The sequence below is a fragment of the Schistocerca americana genome, chromosome 6, assembly GCF_021461395.2.
Source record: "Schistocerca americana isolate TAMUIC-IGC-003095 chromosome 6, iqSchAmer2.1, whole genome shotgun sequence".
NCBI classification, from domain to species: domain Eukaryota; kingdom Metazoa; phylum Arthropoda; class Insecta; order Orthoptera; family Acrididae; genus Schistocerca; species Schistocerca americana.
The window spans coordinates 335,660,084-335,676,456 of NC_060124.1; the positions used below are offsets into that span (position 1 = coordinate 335,660,084).

A 16,373-nucleotide genomic window follows, 5' to 3' on the forward strand; every position below is an offset into this window, starting at 1 on the left:
ACAATTTCATTCATTCATGTTTAGATGCAAATTTATCTGATTATATTACTAGTAAACAAAATTACAGTATAGTGTGTCCTTCAGAGTGTTTTACTGTTTTCACTATCAAAGTATTTTAATATCAGAATTTTAACAGGATTGGGGAACTTCTCATACAGAGGTTTCCGGAAGTAAAACGGCTTCATAGGGTTTATGAAATATTAATTTACTTCATGTAGTTTGCCTTAAACATTTTTTGACCGAAAACTCATGGTCCTTGTAAATCTCCAGGAACCTATTTCTTCACAAATGGCAAAAGCATGGAGAATATTTTTCACACACATCAACATTTTTATAATCATTATCTACAAAACCAATAACAGTATCAACAGTTTGGTGGCAACAACTAGAATTTTCAACAATTTCACCAACAAAACCACCAAGTGGGAAATTCTCGAGCACTTTATTCTCAGCAAGGTCAACTCAACTTCAGTGGTTCGTCATGTCATTTCTCCTAATAGCTTAGTGCCTGATCCATAAACACTTAAAGCAACTGAGCTATTACGATTCCTACTACAAAAAAGCAACTTCGCAGCTTCCTAGGACTGATAAAATTTTTGTTATCTGGCTCATTGTTCTGCACTGAATACATCGAGATTATGTAACTTAACAGGCAAAAATGCTATTTCGACACGAGATGAACAAGATCTTTCCGAATTCTTGAACCTTGAGCATGTACTCTGGAATCCACCAATACTATCACACCCTGACCCAACTAAGAACATTTCGAGGGCCACTGACACTTCCAAAACAGCTGTCAGCTTGTACATTTTGCAAGAGCCAGAATAAGATAGCATGATTGTTATTAAAAGCATGACATTTGCGAGCCGCATTCTGTCTGCTGCAGAACGCAACTATTCGATTACAGACTTGGGAACCTTGTCTGCAGTTCGGGCCTTTGCTAATTCAGAAACATTTGTATGGAAGACACACCACTGTTCATATTGACCACCATGCTATCAATTTCAGCTTGGTGAAAAATCTTCTCACGACCGTCTTGGACAATGGAAGTTATATTTAAAAGAATCTGACTTTACTGTAATCCATGTTCTGGTTTCTCAAAACATGGTAGCTGATGCTTTATCCCGTTCTCTTACTGCCAGACAGGAATACTTTGCCATACATTTTTGACAAACTAATCACATTATTTGGTAGCAGCATTTGAAAAGTTCATTTCTTCATCTCTTACAGATATTTCCAAAAGAATGTGATATAGACAGTAACTGGAAAAATATGCAGCAGCTCTGGCATGACAAGACCAATTCAGTAATGAGACATCACTACTTAGTATGTAACTATATTCTCTTTCGACGTACACATTCACACAACGACAACTGGGGCTGATGTATACCTGAAGATGTAGTCAATAAACTATTTTGAGACACGCACTTAAGTTGTGTACATTACTGTTCACGGAAGCATTTCCTCATTCTCAGGGAGAATTATTACTTTGCAAATATGGAAAAAGGTATGTGAGGTCTATTAGCAAACATGTGAGCTTTGTCAGCAAGGGAAATCATTGATGACTTCTTATCTCGTTCCATTATATCCCATTATACCAATGAAATAACGTCACACGGCCGCCTTGGATATCTGTGAACCAATTCCCATTTTTGTAGCAGTAGAAGTAACTTCTAAATTTGTAACATTCACTTGGCTACCTAAAACTACTGCCAAAACTGTTTCAGCAGCTTTTCCAAATATTTCTTGCCCATTGTTGGTCACATACAAACGGTTATATAAGATAATGGACCGCAATTCAGATCGGATATATGGACACACAATCTGAAAACTAGGAAGATTTCACCTGTATATATACCCAGTTACCAAACTTTATCAAACACGTCTAGATGCATTATGAATGAAATTGGTAAGCTTTGTCGTCTCCAGTGTCAGAAGAAACAAACAGATTGGGATAAATTCATCTACACATTTCAAGAAATTATTAACTCCATTGGAAATGATTTTACATTGTTGTCTCCATTTGTGGTATGAAACAATGTTGAATGAACAAAATTAAGGAATTAGTAGCATCTTCTGCTCCAAGGCGACTAAGACACCATGAAATCGTCGACATTGTAATCAACAATATTAAACATGAAGCTGAACGAAGAAAGAAACAACAGAAACAGGTAAGTCATCACCGCAAATTTAAAATCGGCCAAAAAGTACCACTACATACCCATCATCTTTCCAATAAAGCCAAAAGTAAGTGCAACATGTTTGAATTGTTGTGGAATAGTCTGTATAGAATAAGACATATCCCGCATCTAAATATTGTTCATGTAGAAGAAACTTTGCATATCAGTATTGTAACACATTTTATCGAAAGAAAAAAATTATTTTTCCTGATTGAGACGATATTTGATACTACACTGTCACATTGAGACATAATGATTCCCTTTGCATTTTTCTCTAGTTTTAGCACTTTTTCCACTTGTACTATTTATTTGTTATTTGTCTCATAACTTAGTGCCATTTCATGCCCTATTATATTTTACAGATAGCCACCTGTTAGGCAGAGCAAGGATTTCATATGTTTACTGTATATTGTAATTATTGTTTACCTAACATCCTCATTCACTGTTACAGAAAAATTTGTTTCCATGTAAAGTAAAATAAAATGAAGTAAACATATATACGTTTTGAAGCATCGAGGATATGCAACACGTTAATGGAAAAAGAACAAAATGAATACAAGATAGGTCATCCTTTGTTATATATATATATAAAATTTCTTCCAGGTTTTACAGGAAATTGCAAAGTATAAACCTATGGGTAACATATGTATACTGCAAACTCATTTATATACTGTCATTAATCAATTTTTTTCAGCATGCAACATGAGTACTATAGCAATACGAAGAACGATATGTACTAACGACTTTTCTATGTATGCTAGATATAAGTTTCAATTTGATTATGGTTATAGTATATGAAGTGATAATAAAGAGGAAACAATGATACCTACTAATCGTAACAATTACATGTGAATGATAAAGTAAAGAAAAATGATGGTGCAGAGGTCACACTGTTGTAATGAGAAATGTTTTATGATAACTTGACAGTAATGGAAACATTAATGGTTAATGGAGGTAAGGATACTCTTCTTCAACTATTGTAGAAGAACATGACATTACTTCTTACACACGTATGTCACTTCTTGAATTACAAAGAAAAGATTTACTTTTGATTGGTAGAGTAGTCATGGATGTTCCACTTCATACACACGTCATTTTTCTAAACTAATGGTGCTTTTACTTGATATGTGCACTGACATTTAGCACCTGCTGACATTACTTTTGTTTGCATTAATTACGCCATTAACAATTCCAGCATGATAATTTCTTCATGCTTTACAGGTACAAGCCATTTGTCATCACCCACATTTTTTCTTTTGCATGCATTGCAATCTATAGTTGTACTATATGCTTCTAGTTGTTATGTCATTCTGATTTCTTTAACACGTTCATATCAGAGCTTTGAATATTCTTGTCAACACACATTTTTGACCTAATTACTTTGACTAACCAATTTCATGACTATTGACAATAATGATTTTCTTTTGCAATAAAACTGCACTTTCCTTTGCCTTAGTCCCACTTTTCCCAGTAGTTATGTGCATTCCTTGTAGGTGCTATTAATATTTTATCCTCTCTTCTCTGTCAGAGTTATATTACTTATGTCTAGTCAATATTTGCATCAAATACCATTTTCAAATCTCAAGTACTATAGAGACATTCTACTATACTGATCATTATTATGAGCTCTGACAGCATATAGATTAATTATAATCTATGTATTCTGTCATTTATTACTACCAATCTTCATGTGCTTTTTTCTAGAATTATTGCCTGTATACATTAAGTTACTTACTAGCACAGCTATTGTTAATGTCTATATAACCACTATTGTTCTGTGGACAGGCCCTACCAGTAACTATATTTATCACTTGGTTACTAATGGAATGGCTCAACTCTGAGTCTAAAATATGCTCTATGTACCATATTGTTAAAGAGTGAACTATTAACACTATTTCTCACTTTTTCTTGATGGCGCTGCCATAAATAATGCAGCTGGTACCTGCATAGGTTTAGGATATTGTATTAATATTCACTACTGTTATAATTTACCATTTTAAAAGCATTTAATGCCTTTTCAAGTCCCGTTTTCTCTTTATACAATTCTCGTTCTCTTCCTTATGCACAGAGATGGTCATGAAACATGTAGTTGGTTAGTTGTCTGCAACAGTATAAACATATGCAAGCTTACTGATGTTGACAATGATATATTACAAATGAGAGAGCTCTAATGACACTATTCATTGTATTCGTGACTGTACTAGGCAGCACTTAATATATAATTTGCTGAGTTGTCATAGGATACCATATCTACTGCTGCCACCAATGAGTCCACTCGATGCCAAAGATCACTGCTTTGACATACCTAGTGATACTCATTTTACTAAGGTTTGAAGCTCTTCTTTTCGTTCTTCTGTATTTGCGATTTAAAAACTGGGTTGTTTTGGAAATCAGCCTTATGCAAGCACAATTAGTTTATTTTTATATCTATCCAGACATGTTTTGACACCAATGTGTCATCTTCTGTGCGTATAATTTTTATCTCTGTAAAGTACAATATCGCATTTGTAATAATATAACTGCTGTAGACCTAAGAATATTTGCAGTTTGCTTCGTTTGGTTTAGACACTCGCCTTAAAATTACATTGCTAACTGTATTGTATTATTGTACATCGATTTTAGGGCTCGTTTTTGTCGTTTTCCGATAGCTTGTCATCTGCTACCTAGCCATGAAGAAAATTGTAACTGTTTCGAGGGTACAGGTTATGTACGTTTCTATACTTACATCTTTCGACCTGCTTCGTGTACCTGGTTGGCGTCTCAATCAACTGCTATTTAGTGCATTGTTTTCACTCATTTTTTCACAAATTTCCGCTGACTACTTTACCTCACATGCACTTACACAAAAAATGTGGCAAAATGTGATCTGAGCAGACACTTCTGACAACACACTCAGTGAGAGGTGTTATATTAATGTCGTTGCTCACTTGTTCATCGTTTGTCTTGTGTTCGTTATAGCGCTGATTTTGAATGTATATGTGTGTTTGTGTGTGTGTGTGAGTGTGTGTGTGTGTGTGTGTGTGTGTGTGTGTGTGTGTGTGTGTGTGTGTGAGAGAGAGAGAGAGAGAGAGAGAGAGAGAGAGAGACAGAGTGGGTGGGAGGGAGAGAGAAATAGATGGCAAGAGGGATGAGGAGGAAACCAATAAAACAGAAGTCTTTTTTACTGTTATGTTTTTAGTGGGGAGGCAACATTGTGTAGTTCATCGAGTGTTCCAAACAGCGTTTGGTTGCACAGTGTTGTATTTTTATTCAGGGCTCTCTTTCTCTGTATTACTGCTTTTTGTATGTGGTGGTTCTCCTCTATTGCGAGTTTTTGATAGACACTGTTGCTTTCTCTGAGGATCTTAAGATCGGTCTCCATGTTTTTTGGGTGGTGGTTTTCTTGCATTAGATGGTCTGCAAAAGTGGAGTGTGTGATATCACTTATTAGCGCTCTAAGGAATTTGGAGTATCTCGTTTTGAAAAATCTGCATGTTTGGCCTATGTAGATCGACCGGCATAAACTGCAGGGTAACCGATATATTCCAGCTTTGGAGAATTTGTTTGCAGACGTGTTCTTAGAACTTAGATTCTTCTGTACTCTGTTATTTGTGCGGTATGATATACAGTCTTTGTTTCTTCATTATGTTTCCCACCCTGTGGACGTTTTTTTACTGTATGTTAGTATGTGCCATGCTCTTTGTAGGGTGTTCCTGGTATCCTGCGTTTGTCTGGTTGTGGCTAAGATCTCTGTTGTGGGTAAGATCTAAAATCTAAGAACACCTCTGCAGGCGAATTCTCCAAAACTGGAATATATCAGTTAACCTGCAGTTCATGCCAGTCGACCTACATAGGCCAAACATGAAGAAATTTCAAAAGGAGATACTCTGAACACCTCATAGCCCTAAGAAGTGATGGTACAGACTGTACTTTGCAGACCATCTAATACAAGAAAACCACTACCCAAAAAACACGGTGACTCATCTTAAGATCCTCAGAGATAGCAACAGTCCCTATGAGAAACTCATAACAGAGCAGAAGTAGCATATACAAAAAACAATAATACAGGAAATGAGAGTCCTGAATGAAAATACAACTCTGTGCAACAAAACGCTATTTGGAACACTAAATGAACTATACTCTGGTGACTCCCCACAAAAAGCATAACAGTAAAAAAGACTTATGTTTTCTTGATTCCCTTCCCACCTCTCTTTCCATCTCACTCACGTTCGCTCTCTTTCTCTCTCTCTCTCTCTCTCTCTCTCTCTCTCTCTCTCTCTCACACACACACACACATACACATACACACACACACACACACACACACACACACACACACACACACACACACTCAATCACTTAATTCTTTGGCAATTACTAAATGCACATGTGGTGCTTTCCAGCATAGCTTCGTTATCTTTCACTTCTTGCATCAATTACATGGCCATGCCGTTTCTCAGTACACTTTAATCATATGTCTTTCACTGTTAAACATTAAGACAATTATTTACAAACGATGCTGTGTTAATTATTTATAAAAGTTTTGAACGATACTTTAGTCATGAGTAAACAAACAGGAATTCTGATTGTACAAGTACACGTTAGTCGTCTTAGACTTAGTTTAACCTAATCGAGTAACACATCAGTGTATGTACAAGTTCAACAAAAATTTTATTTACACAATGCTTAGTTCACGCAGCGATCAATATTTCTCCTATTCCATTCAGTGAACATATGTAATGTTAGGCCATGAATACATATTTTAAACTCTTCATACCTGACATAAAAAACCAAGATTTGTTTTGTTTCCTATTTTCCAACAAATTAATAACCAAACGTAACAGAAATGAGAGTCAAATAATGTTTTGATGATTCACTAAAGCATGAATGGAGATCCACATATGTGGAACTCGGATCTTATTTATCATGAAAGTGTGCTAACCTTTGGTTTTTATTTTCTTTCCCCTGTCTTCACTAAAAACATTTTATTCAGTAGTATATAATCTTTCGAAACAGTAAACTAATGGAAACAGAAACTAAGATTCTTAATGTCAGTATTTTTGAAATACATGATTTCGAGTACAGGATTTTGCTGATGCAATGAAATGAACCTAAATTAATATCTGGCAAATAATAGTTTACTACTGCCAGTAAATGAACGTTTCTGCTACTTTTGTAATAAGCATCAAAATAATTTCTTTTCACAGTACATTATTGCAGTCCACCTTTGATGCAAATACCCCTTTTCTTGGAATTCCAGCCAGATTGCCTGTATTTTGAGGCAGCCTTGCCCTCAACAAATTTTGGAAGTTGGCTGTCATTTTAAAACCTACCTTCGGAGGTTAGTTGTAACACGGCTCGTTTTGGCTTCTTAGTCAAGTTTTCTACATAATCTACATTTTCACTTTTACAAGAAATCACTGTGCAACAACGCCCTCCTCGCTATTGGCACGACATCGTAACATCCTTGTTGTTAATTGGTCAGTTTCCTCGAGATCAACAGGACAATCTTCAGTCAGAAACGAGAATTGGTCATCATCCCCGTCAGACAATTTCTCTTTGTTGTTAATATAAAAAGCTTTCAACTCACCGTTAGTCAATATTTCATGCATTGTTGCAGAGTGTAGGAATAACAATTATTTCAGTAAATTGAAATTAGCAGACGTGCATTATGACCAGAGATCCAAGTACGAGCGTCATCAAGAAATATGTTATTTCTTATTAACAAAAAAATTATACAAATGTGTCATAATTCTCAACGTCTAGAATAGTAACCGAGCCTTAGGAAACAACACAGTTCTCAGTTTAATATTTGGGTGCAATATTCATTTCCATACCTTTCCGAGTTGTAGAAGTAAACAAAAATGTTTCAAATGGCTCTGAGCACTGTGGTACTTAACTTATCAGTCCCCTAGAACTTAGAACTACTTAAACCTAACTAACCTAAGGGCATCACACACATCCATCCCCGAGGCAGGATTCGAACCTGCGACCGTAGCCGTCGCGCGGTTCCAGACTGAAGTGCCTAGAACCGCTCGGACACTCTGGCAGGCAGAAGTAATCATTTTCTGCATACGACCAGCTGTAAAGTAGCACACGAGTCGCACCTCACAAGATGCTGCGCCCTGGTTTTAAAACTAAGAACTAGAAGGCCCACATTCACAGACCATCGATCCATAAGCGACAGAATACGCCTATATACGGAGAAGAAAAAATTGAATGGTGGTCCACATGTGTGTACGGATGAAACGAAGAGGTTATTAGTGGAAAGCAGATGAAATGTAAATATTTGCAAGATGACTTGGGATGTATGAGGATATCTACTGTACATTATTTCTAAAATTCTTGATGATACAGTCGTTTGAGTTGAAAAGACTCAGTTTATGTGTTCAAATACCGTCTCTGCTGTGGTATCTTGACTATCTTGTACGGTTCAGTATAACAGTAGCAATGTTTTGTTACTTTTCCGTAGGAGTGAAGGTTTGAAGTGCTTTGCATTTTCATTTGAATTATTCTCACCAGTTTGGAATTGCTGTATCAGACCTAGCCTTTTTTCATAGGCGGATTTTCGAAGGCAAGCACACATGTTCAGTGAGATGTGCGCTTATCTCTTTCTTTCTGGTTTTGTTGGTTCGGTTGTGGGCATTTGGGGCTTTGGGGTCTACCCTTCCATTTTCTTCTGCGGTTACCAGCATTACCTCGGTGTGCAAAATGTGTGGAGATACGTGTTTAAATGGAGACGCAATTTCAACCCACTTATTTTGTTTTTGGGAAGTGATTTCGGATTTGATTCTCCGTGAAAAGACGATATTAATATCCATCTAAAGATAGCCTTCTGTTTTCTACCAGTAAAACTTCGAGGGCTGACAGAGGGAACTGCCTCTGGTTTCCCAAACCTGGGTATGTAGTCTCTCTTAATGCTTGTTATTACCGCCTCTGATGTAGCTGTTTTCGTAGCACAAAATCAGACGGGTTTTGTGAATAAATCATTAGGTGCTACAAGGTACTTTACACCTCTACCCTGGGTATGATGTCCAGCGATCCCATTGGCGATGATTTTCACGTGTTTATTTGTTAGGATACGTTGCAAGGCATGTTGCTCGATACATTCACTATTTGGCATATTGACCGATAATACAAATTCGTAGTAACTGATGCATACATTGATACACATATGATATGTAGCAATAACGAGGAACATTTTGTTTACACTTTTCTACACTAAAGAGCTCCAATTTTAACTGTGTGTAACACATAAGGCGATTCTGTTATGCCGAAGGAATACACAGACACCATGAATTCGAGCCATTTTCCGTCTCTGGAACTTAGCCATGTTGTATCAACTTGTGACGTGGTTCTTTTTATTTATGATCTGCTTAACTTTTACCCGCTTTGGATGCCCATACTGCATGATTTCCGTATCTCAACTGAACTCCAAAGTGTAGCGTCAATGTAGCGCATCTATCTTTAGTAAGACTTTGAAGTCAGACAGTTTTTCGATGATGTCTGAAAATTCCGTAAGCCCTTGCAGTAGTCTCATGGGAACTCGCCGAGTATTTACTCGTATGCAGATGTAGATACAGAAGTGTGATAGGGACACTAATGTTTACAATGTGTATGAATAGTCTATCAGGAGGCGTCAGAAGCGGTTTAAAACTGTTAGCAGATGATGCGGTTGTCTGTAAGAAATTTGTAAGACCAGAAGACAATACTGATTTCCTAAATTTCCTACAGAGGATTGGTGAATGTTGCGGATTGCGCCAGCTGACCCTGAATGTAAATAAATGTAAGGAATCCAGTGGTGCACCATTATTGATGACAAATTGCTGGAAACATTAACTACTGTAAAATATCAAACAGCAACAATACAGATAAACCCAGGATGGAATCACCATATAGAACTATTACCAGGAAAATCAGAGGGCAGACATCTTCACAGGAAGAATCTTAAGCAAATGTAATTCATCCACTACAGGAGTAATATACAAGGCGCTTGTTCTACCAATTCTTTAGTACCATTTATCAACAGGGATTCCTTAACAGGTGGGACAGATAGAGAAAAACCAATTACGAGTGGCGCGTTTTGTCTCGGGATCATTTAGTGGACACTAGAGCTTTACAATTATGCTCAGCAAATCCCAGTGACAGGCATTACGAGTAAGGCGTGCCTTACTGAGAGGTCTAGTACTGCAATTTCGAAAGAGCACTTTGCGGGAAGATATCACTTCCTCCGTTGTACGAAATGACCTTCACGACACAATTCGAGAAATTAAAGCTAATTCAGAGGCTTACCTACATCATTCTTGCCAAGCGCTATTCAGAGGTAGAAGAGGTAGAGGGTATCATCTAGAGGCACGAGAAGGACCCGCTGCAGCACACCGTTAGGTGGCTTCCTGATATATATTGACACTTTTCTACCCTAGGGATTTATTGTAAGATTTACAATCTCCTGCAACTAATTTCATTGCCACCGTTGCTTCTTCATGGACATGTCTTCACACAAAATTAATACAAGTAACTGTTTGCCAATTAATTTTGCTGGCAAGTAAGCTTTATTGATTTTCCTATTCCTGTAGTAAGAGTACTACCCAGTTGTTAGTTACTTTCTTGCTTATCACTGTATCCACTGATGGAGCAGAGGTTTCTTTATTTATTTAAGGTTATATAATGGTAATATCAGGGTGCACTCAGCCCTTGTGCGGCAAACTGAGAAGCTACTTGATTGAGAAGTAACGGCTCCGGTCTCGTAAACAGACATGCGGCCGGGAGAGCGGTGTGCTGACCACATGCCCTTCCATATCCACATCCAGTGACGCTTGTGCTGAGGGTGACACGGCGGCCGGTCGGTGCCGTTGGGCCTTCCAAGGCCTGTTTGGACGGAGTTTAGTTTAGTTTAACGATAATAAGGTTATATGTGGTAATATAATGAAATATGTGCAGCCCTTCGTAAAGTTAGGTAAGTTCTTACTCTTTAGTTCACATGCACACCTGCGAGTTCACACCGCCCCCAATATCCGTCGTGTTATCCCACCTGTTGCGATGCTGAATTGTATCTGTAGAACTTCTCGTAGTCCTAAACTGAATTCACCAATGGACGTAACAAATTGTTACTGTTGTGTATTTCAAAGGCAACTGAAAATGTTTGTAAATGTAAAAGTTTTATTATTAATATGCAGCTTGGCTGACTTCAGATACCTGTTAATGTTCGACAAATTGCTTAGTTTCTTAATCGTTTAAAAGATGTTTTAGTGACGTCAATTCTTAATCTCTTTTATATTTAAGCACTCCGTCTTCAGGCCACGAGTGGCCTACCACTGAGGATGCAGATAGAGGGGCGTGGGTTCAGCACACCGCTCTCCCGGTCGTTATGATGGCATTCTAGATCGAAGCCGCTACTAATCGGTCGAGTAGCTCCTCAATTGGCATCACGAGGCTGAGTGCACCCCGAAAAATGGCAACAGCGCCTGGCGACTGGATGGTCACCCATCCAAGCGCCGGCCACGCCGAACAGCGATTAACTTCGGTGACCTCATGGGAACAGGTGTATCCACTGCGGCAAGGCCGTTTCTTTTATACCTGAAAACTTGTTTAATTTCGTACTTGGTTTTAAAAGTTATTTTACTGTCATAATGTTCCTTTCTTGCCTGCTGGCCCGGCCATACCACTTAACGACGTATTAAGATGTTCAGTGGTAGGATCACAGCGTGGTTTTATAAGAAGGGGGTGGCCAATTACATAAATGTTGTGTTTTCTGTATATTTCTTTGTCGGAGATGCTAATGCTAAGTTGGGTTTTGGGGTAGGAGCACTGTTGTAATTAAGCCGAGAGGTCTGGCCAGTATAGCGTCCCCAGTGCCATATTACGAAAAGACTTTAAATTATTTATAAAGAAGACATTCATAATTTGTAAGAGATTTTTTTTATCATGTAGCCGTAAAATAATAATTTTTCTGTGTAGGTTTAGATTGCAAAGAAATAATTTATGACAGAATGATCTAAAGAGACGACAAGATACGCTCTTTTGTTAATTTTTTAGTCGACTTCACTTCTTCGCTTGTCTTGAATGTGTCTAGAGGGACATCTTGCGTGTGCTGACAAATGTAAGCATATTTGTATGAGTTAAACATATAATATAACTATTTAATATTATTGTGCACTTTTAATTTGTAAGAGGTGATCCCGATTTCATGTCCGCCTTCCTTGAATTAACCTGCATTCAAGTAATTTACAGCTCAACAATCGCAGCGGCCGATGCAGCCAACGACGCCATTACGTGGCGATATTAACTCATGAAAAATTAGCGGAAGCGGAAAACTCGCCCGCTATTAGCATAATATTAATTCTTCTCCACAGCCGCACGAAGTAGCAGAAATACTTAGCTTTAAGATTCTTATTTTCAGTAGCATAGCCGAGACCCAGAGCCAGGACTCTGACTACAATACAATGGTTAACGGAGGTAAGAAAATACTCTCGCGCGTGTGTGGGCCGCAATTGTAATTAATAACTAAAGATCTTTTGCTTTAAAGTCAACTGACTAGCCGAGGAAATTTATATGAAAAGTCTATTACATTGTTCAACTTAAATATCATTTTTATTAAGGCCCACCACGTAAGTCGGCAACAATCAAAAATAATAATAACAATAATAATATATATACTAAATTACGACGACCGACGGACGCGAGATTGGCGCCGCAACTTTGGGGCCCGATTAATATGATTCTATTGTAATGAATGTAATTATGTATGTGTCTAATTGTTGTAAAATATTAATGCTTGTATGAATTCTTTTACATGTACAACAACAAAACCACACCCTGAGGAGATCTGTAGAGGAAAAAGTGTAGAAAAGAAAGAGGATTGCGAGAAAGAAAAATAAGTAAGATAAGGCCTATTGTGCAAGCATCCTGTGTAGCTCTGTGCGGAATATCGAACCCATGTGCACATGAGATACCTTCGGTGTTTTGTGTATTTATGTGTTTATTTTTGGAGGGATAATTATTCGTTTTGTGTATTTATGTGTTTATTTTTTGGAGGGGATAATTAATCGTGTGTGTATCAGCGTTAAAGATTTGTCAGTAGCTTAAAGTGAATTTAGTATGGGTAAGATAGGACAACCTAAAGCATCCGTACCAGAAGAACAAAATTCTGTTAATATGGAAAGTGAGGATCATTTGCAATACGTAAACGAATCCCAAGCCACCGCCTCGGATAACATAATTTCCGGAGCGGGGGGCGAGGATCTGTGGACGGTGAATGACGCTCCACAGCAGAATGGGAATAGAGTAACAACTCCACTGCCTGGGCAGGGGGGCCAATCGAGTGCTAGATTAAGCGGGGCACCAGTATGCTCACCGAGTGCAGACCCATTTGCAGAATTTCTGCGCAGGTTAGAAGAAAGAGATAGGGAAAGAGATCAGAAACTGGCTCAGATGCTCCATGAGCAAGAGCAACAAAGAGAACTGAAAGAAAGGGAAAAGGAAAGAATGTCAGAACAGAGGGAAAAACAAAGAGACGAAAAACTGGCTCAGATGCTGCATGAGCAGGAGAAAAAATTAACGCAAAAGCTCATTGAGCAAGAGCAGCGCAGTGAAGCAAAACTCGACAGTATCCAAAGCGAACTAGCCGAGATGCGGGACGCGTGCAAAGAAATACCCGATCTTGTGCAAAGCTTAGCTGGCGAAATGCAAAAATTACATATATCGCAGGCTAGGCTTGAAGATAATGTCCAGACTTTAACCAACCGCGTAGATAATGTGGAGATAGATGCACGGAAAAGTATTGACGCATATTTGGAAGTGCAAGCTCAAAAAGTAGAAAAACAATTAAATGAATGGCTAGAAGTAAAGGATCGCGAGATATCTGCAAAGATTGAAAGCGACGTAAAAACAGCTGTAGAACAAGCGACTGCGGCCGCGAGTGTAAATATTGACGCCAGCGCTGCCGCACTACATGCCGAATTAACACAGATTAAGTCCCGTGTGACTGCGGATTTGCCAAATTGGCAACAGGAGGTCGCGCGGAGACTGTCTGCGTTGGAAAGCAATGTAAACAGTGGCGGACAGATCATGAATCAGACTCCGCGCACTGATTACTATAATAACGCTGACGGTAGCCAGGGTGCGAGTGCGCAACCGCAACCTAATGCGAATTATGAGCACGAACAACATGCGATACCGTGCAGCGTACATCACGAAGTGATGAATGTCCCAGAATGTAGCAATCAGACGTGCAAAACAGAGGACAATGTAATAAAACACAGGACATTCCAACCTTTCAATAGCGAAAAACGAAATGTCCACCCTGTTGTATTTATTAAGAGCTTTAGGAATGTGTTTCCCAGGACATGGACGGAAAGACAAAGAATACAGTTCGTGGTCTCCTTTATTCAAGGTGACGCAGCACTGTGGGCCACCGACGTGTCCGAAAAATGTCTAACGATGCAACAGTTTGAAGGTGCATTCTTGCAAAAATTCTGGTCCGATAGCGTCCAAGAAAGACTACGAAAGGAGTTGTACAGTCCAGAAATGTACAATCCTAAGATGGGAACGTTACGCAAATATTTCGAAAAGTATATAAACAAAACCAGGTACTGGGACGAGCCAATGTCCGATCGTGACATAATCAGATTAATAAAAATGAAGTTGCCCAGTGAAATTAAAAGATATTTCATCAATGTGCCGGAATACGATATAGAACAATTCATGGAAATAGTGGATTCTGTTGACCTATTGATCGAAGATATGAAAACCGAAAACAAGTGGAACCATGCAGGCTATAATCAACACAAAGCCGATCACAATAGCAGCCACAGTATCGGTAGTAACTTAGTACCAAATGGTAACGGGAATAGGCAAGAGCACCGGCAACAGAATCAAGGCACAAACAATGGCAATGGTTATAATGGCAACGGTTATAACCGTGAAAATCGAAAGAGACATCATGATGGACGCATGAGTAATGGATATAATGGTAACGGCAATCCGCAATGGCGGAACAACCGAAACCAGTGGCGTGGTCGTAACGAACCGACACCACAGTGGCAACAAAACACAGCGCCACAATGGAACGCCAACCCAGGTCCATCACAGAACATGTCATGGAGTTACAACCGACCACCACAAAACCAGACCCATACACAATATCAAAATACACCATCGGGGAGGCAGGGCGGCCAACCCAACAGTAGCAACAACAACAACCAGAACCACAATGTGAGGTTAGTGGAAGTAACAGACAACTGTCAACCCACTAATGCTCATCCGTTAAACTAAAGACAGCCACAATACGCTCTCCGTTGTTGGCTGCAGAATGGTGTAGTGAGGGCACATTCACAGATGACAGCCATAAACTTTGTATGCTGAGATACAATGAAGGAACAAAAATAGAAAAGGAACTTGTAGACATACCGCAGACATGTAACCGAACCGACAAAAGTGTTGTGCAGGCTATATTGCAAGCAGATATGTATGGAGCACCAATACAGATAATAGTCGATACCTGTACGTCAACCAATGTCATGAGTGCAAATTTTTACAAGTACTTGAGTGAAAATAATAGAATACCAGTACTGCCAGTGAAGAATTGTCGTGTAACAGGTGCAATAGGTGCACAATCTCATATCATAAAGCACCAGGTGCAAGTCGAGTTTACGGTAGGAAATGAAGCAATGAAAAGCTCGTTCCTAGTAGTTAAGGGATTAGGTGTTGCTTGCATCCTGGGGATGGAATTTTTACGCCAGAGGGACGCAAAAATCGACCTCTTGTGCGGGGAAGTAAGCCTTATGAATGAGGATAGACGTGTAATTTTGCCGTTGTTGAGGACACGGGAAGTGCACGGTAAATATTGCCGGAGCTTTCAAACGAGATTCGAAGGAATACAGGTAATGAATTTATATTCTGACTTAAGTACAAGACAAGCATGTTATAAGGAGTTTATTACTGAAGACAGAGAGGAAAAAAGGAAACTGATAGCCATGAAAGTTAGGGAGTCAGAACATTTGACTGAAGCACAACAAAACGAATTGACTCAGCTACTTACAGATTATGAGAATGTGTTTTCGGAAAAACCCGGTGTTATCGAGGGCTACACCTATAACATCGAAGTGGTACCTCACGATACTTTCTGTCACGCAAACTGCATCATCCTGTGGTCGAATAAGGAGGCAATTACGAAGTAAACAAGAAAAATACTTACCAAGACTTAAAGAAGTTTGC

The 16,373-nt window shown here is 38.7% G+C and overlaps 1 protein-coding gene across 1 annotated transcript in view; it reads left to right on the forward strand.

Moving 5' to 3' along the window:
* The window catches only part of LOC124620127 (E3 ubiquitin-protein ligase BRE1A-like), a 37,968-nt gene that overhangs the window by 7,196 nt on the left and 14,399 nt on the right, over positions 1–16,373 (forward strand). Inside the window, exon 2 of the mRNA XM_047146798.1 lies at positions 13,547–14,277. Coding sequence (XP_047002754.1) covers positions 13,547–14,277 — 731 coding nt within the window. The remainder of the gene's footprint in view (positions 1–13,546; positions 14,278–16,373) is intronic.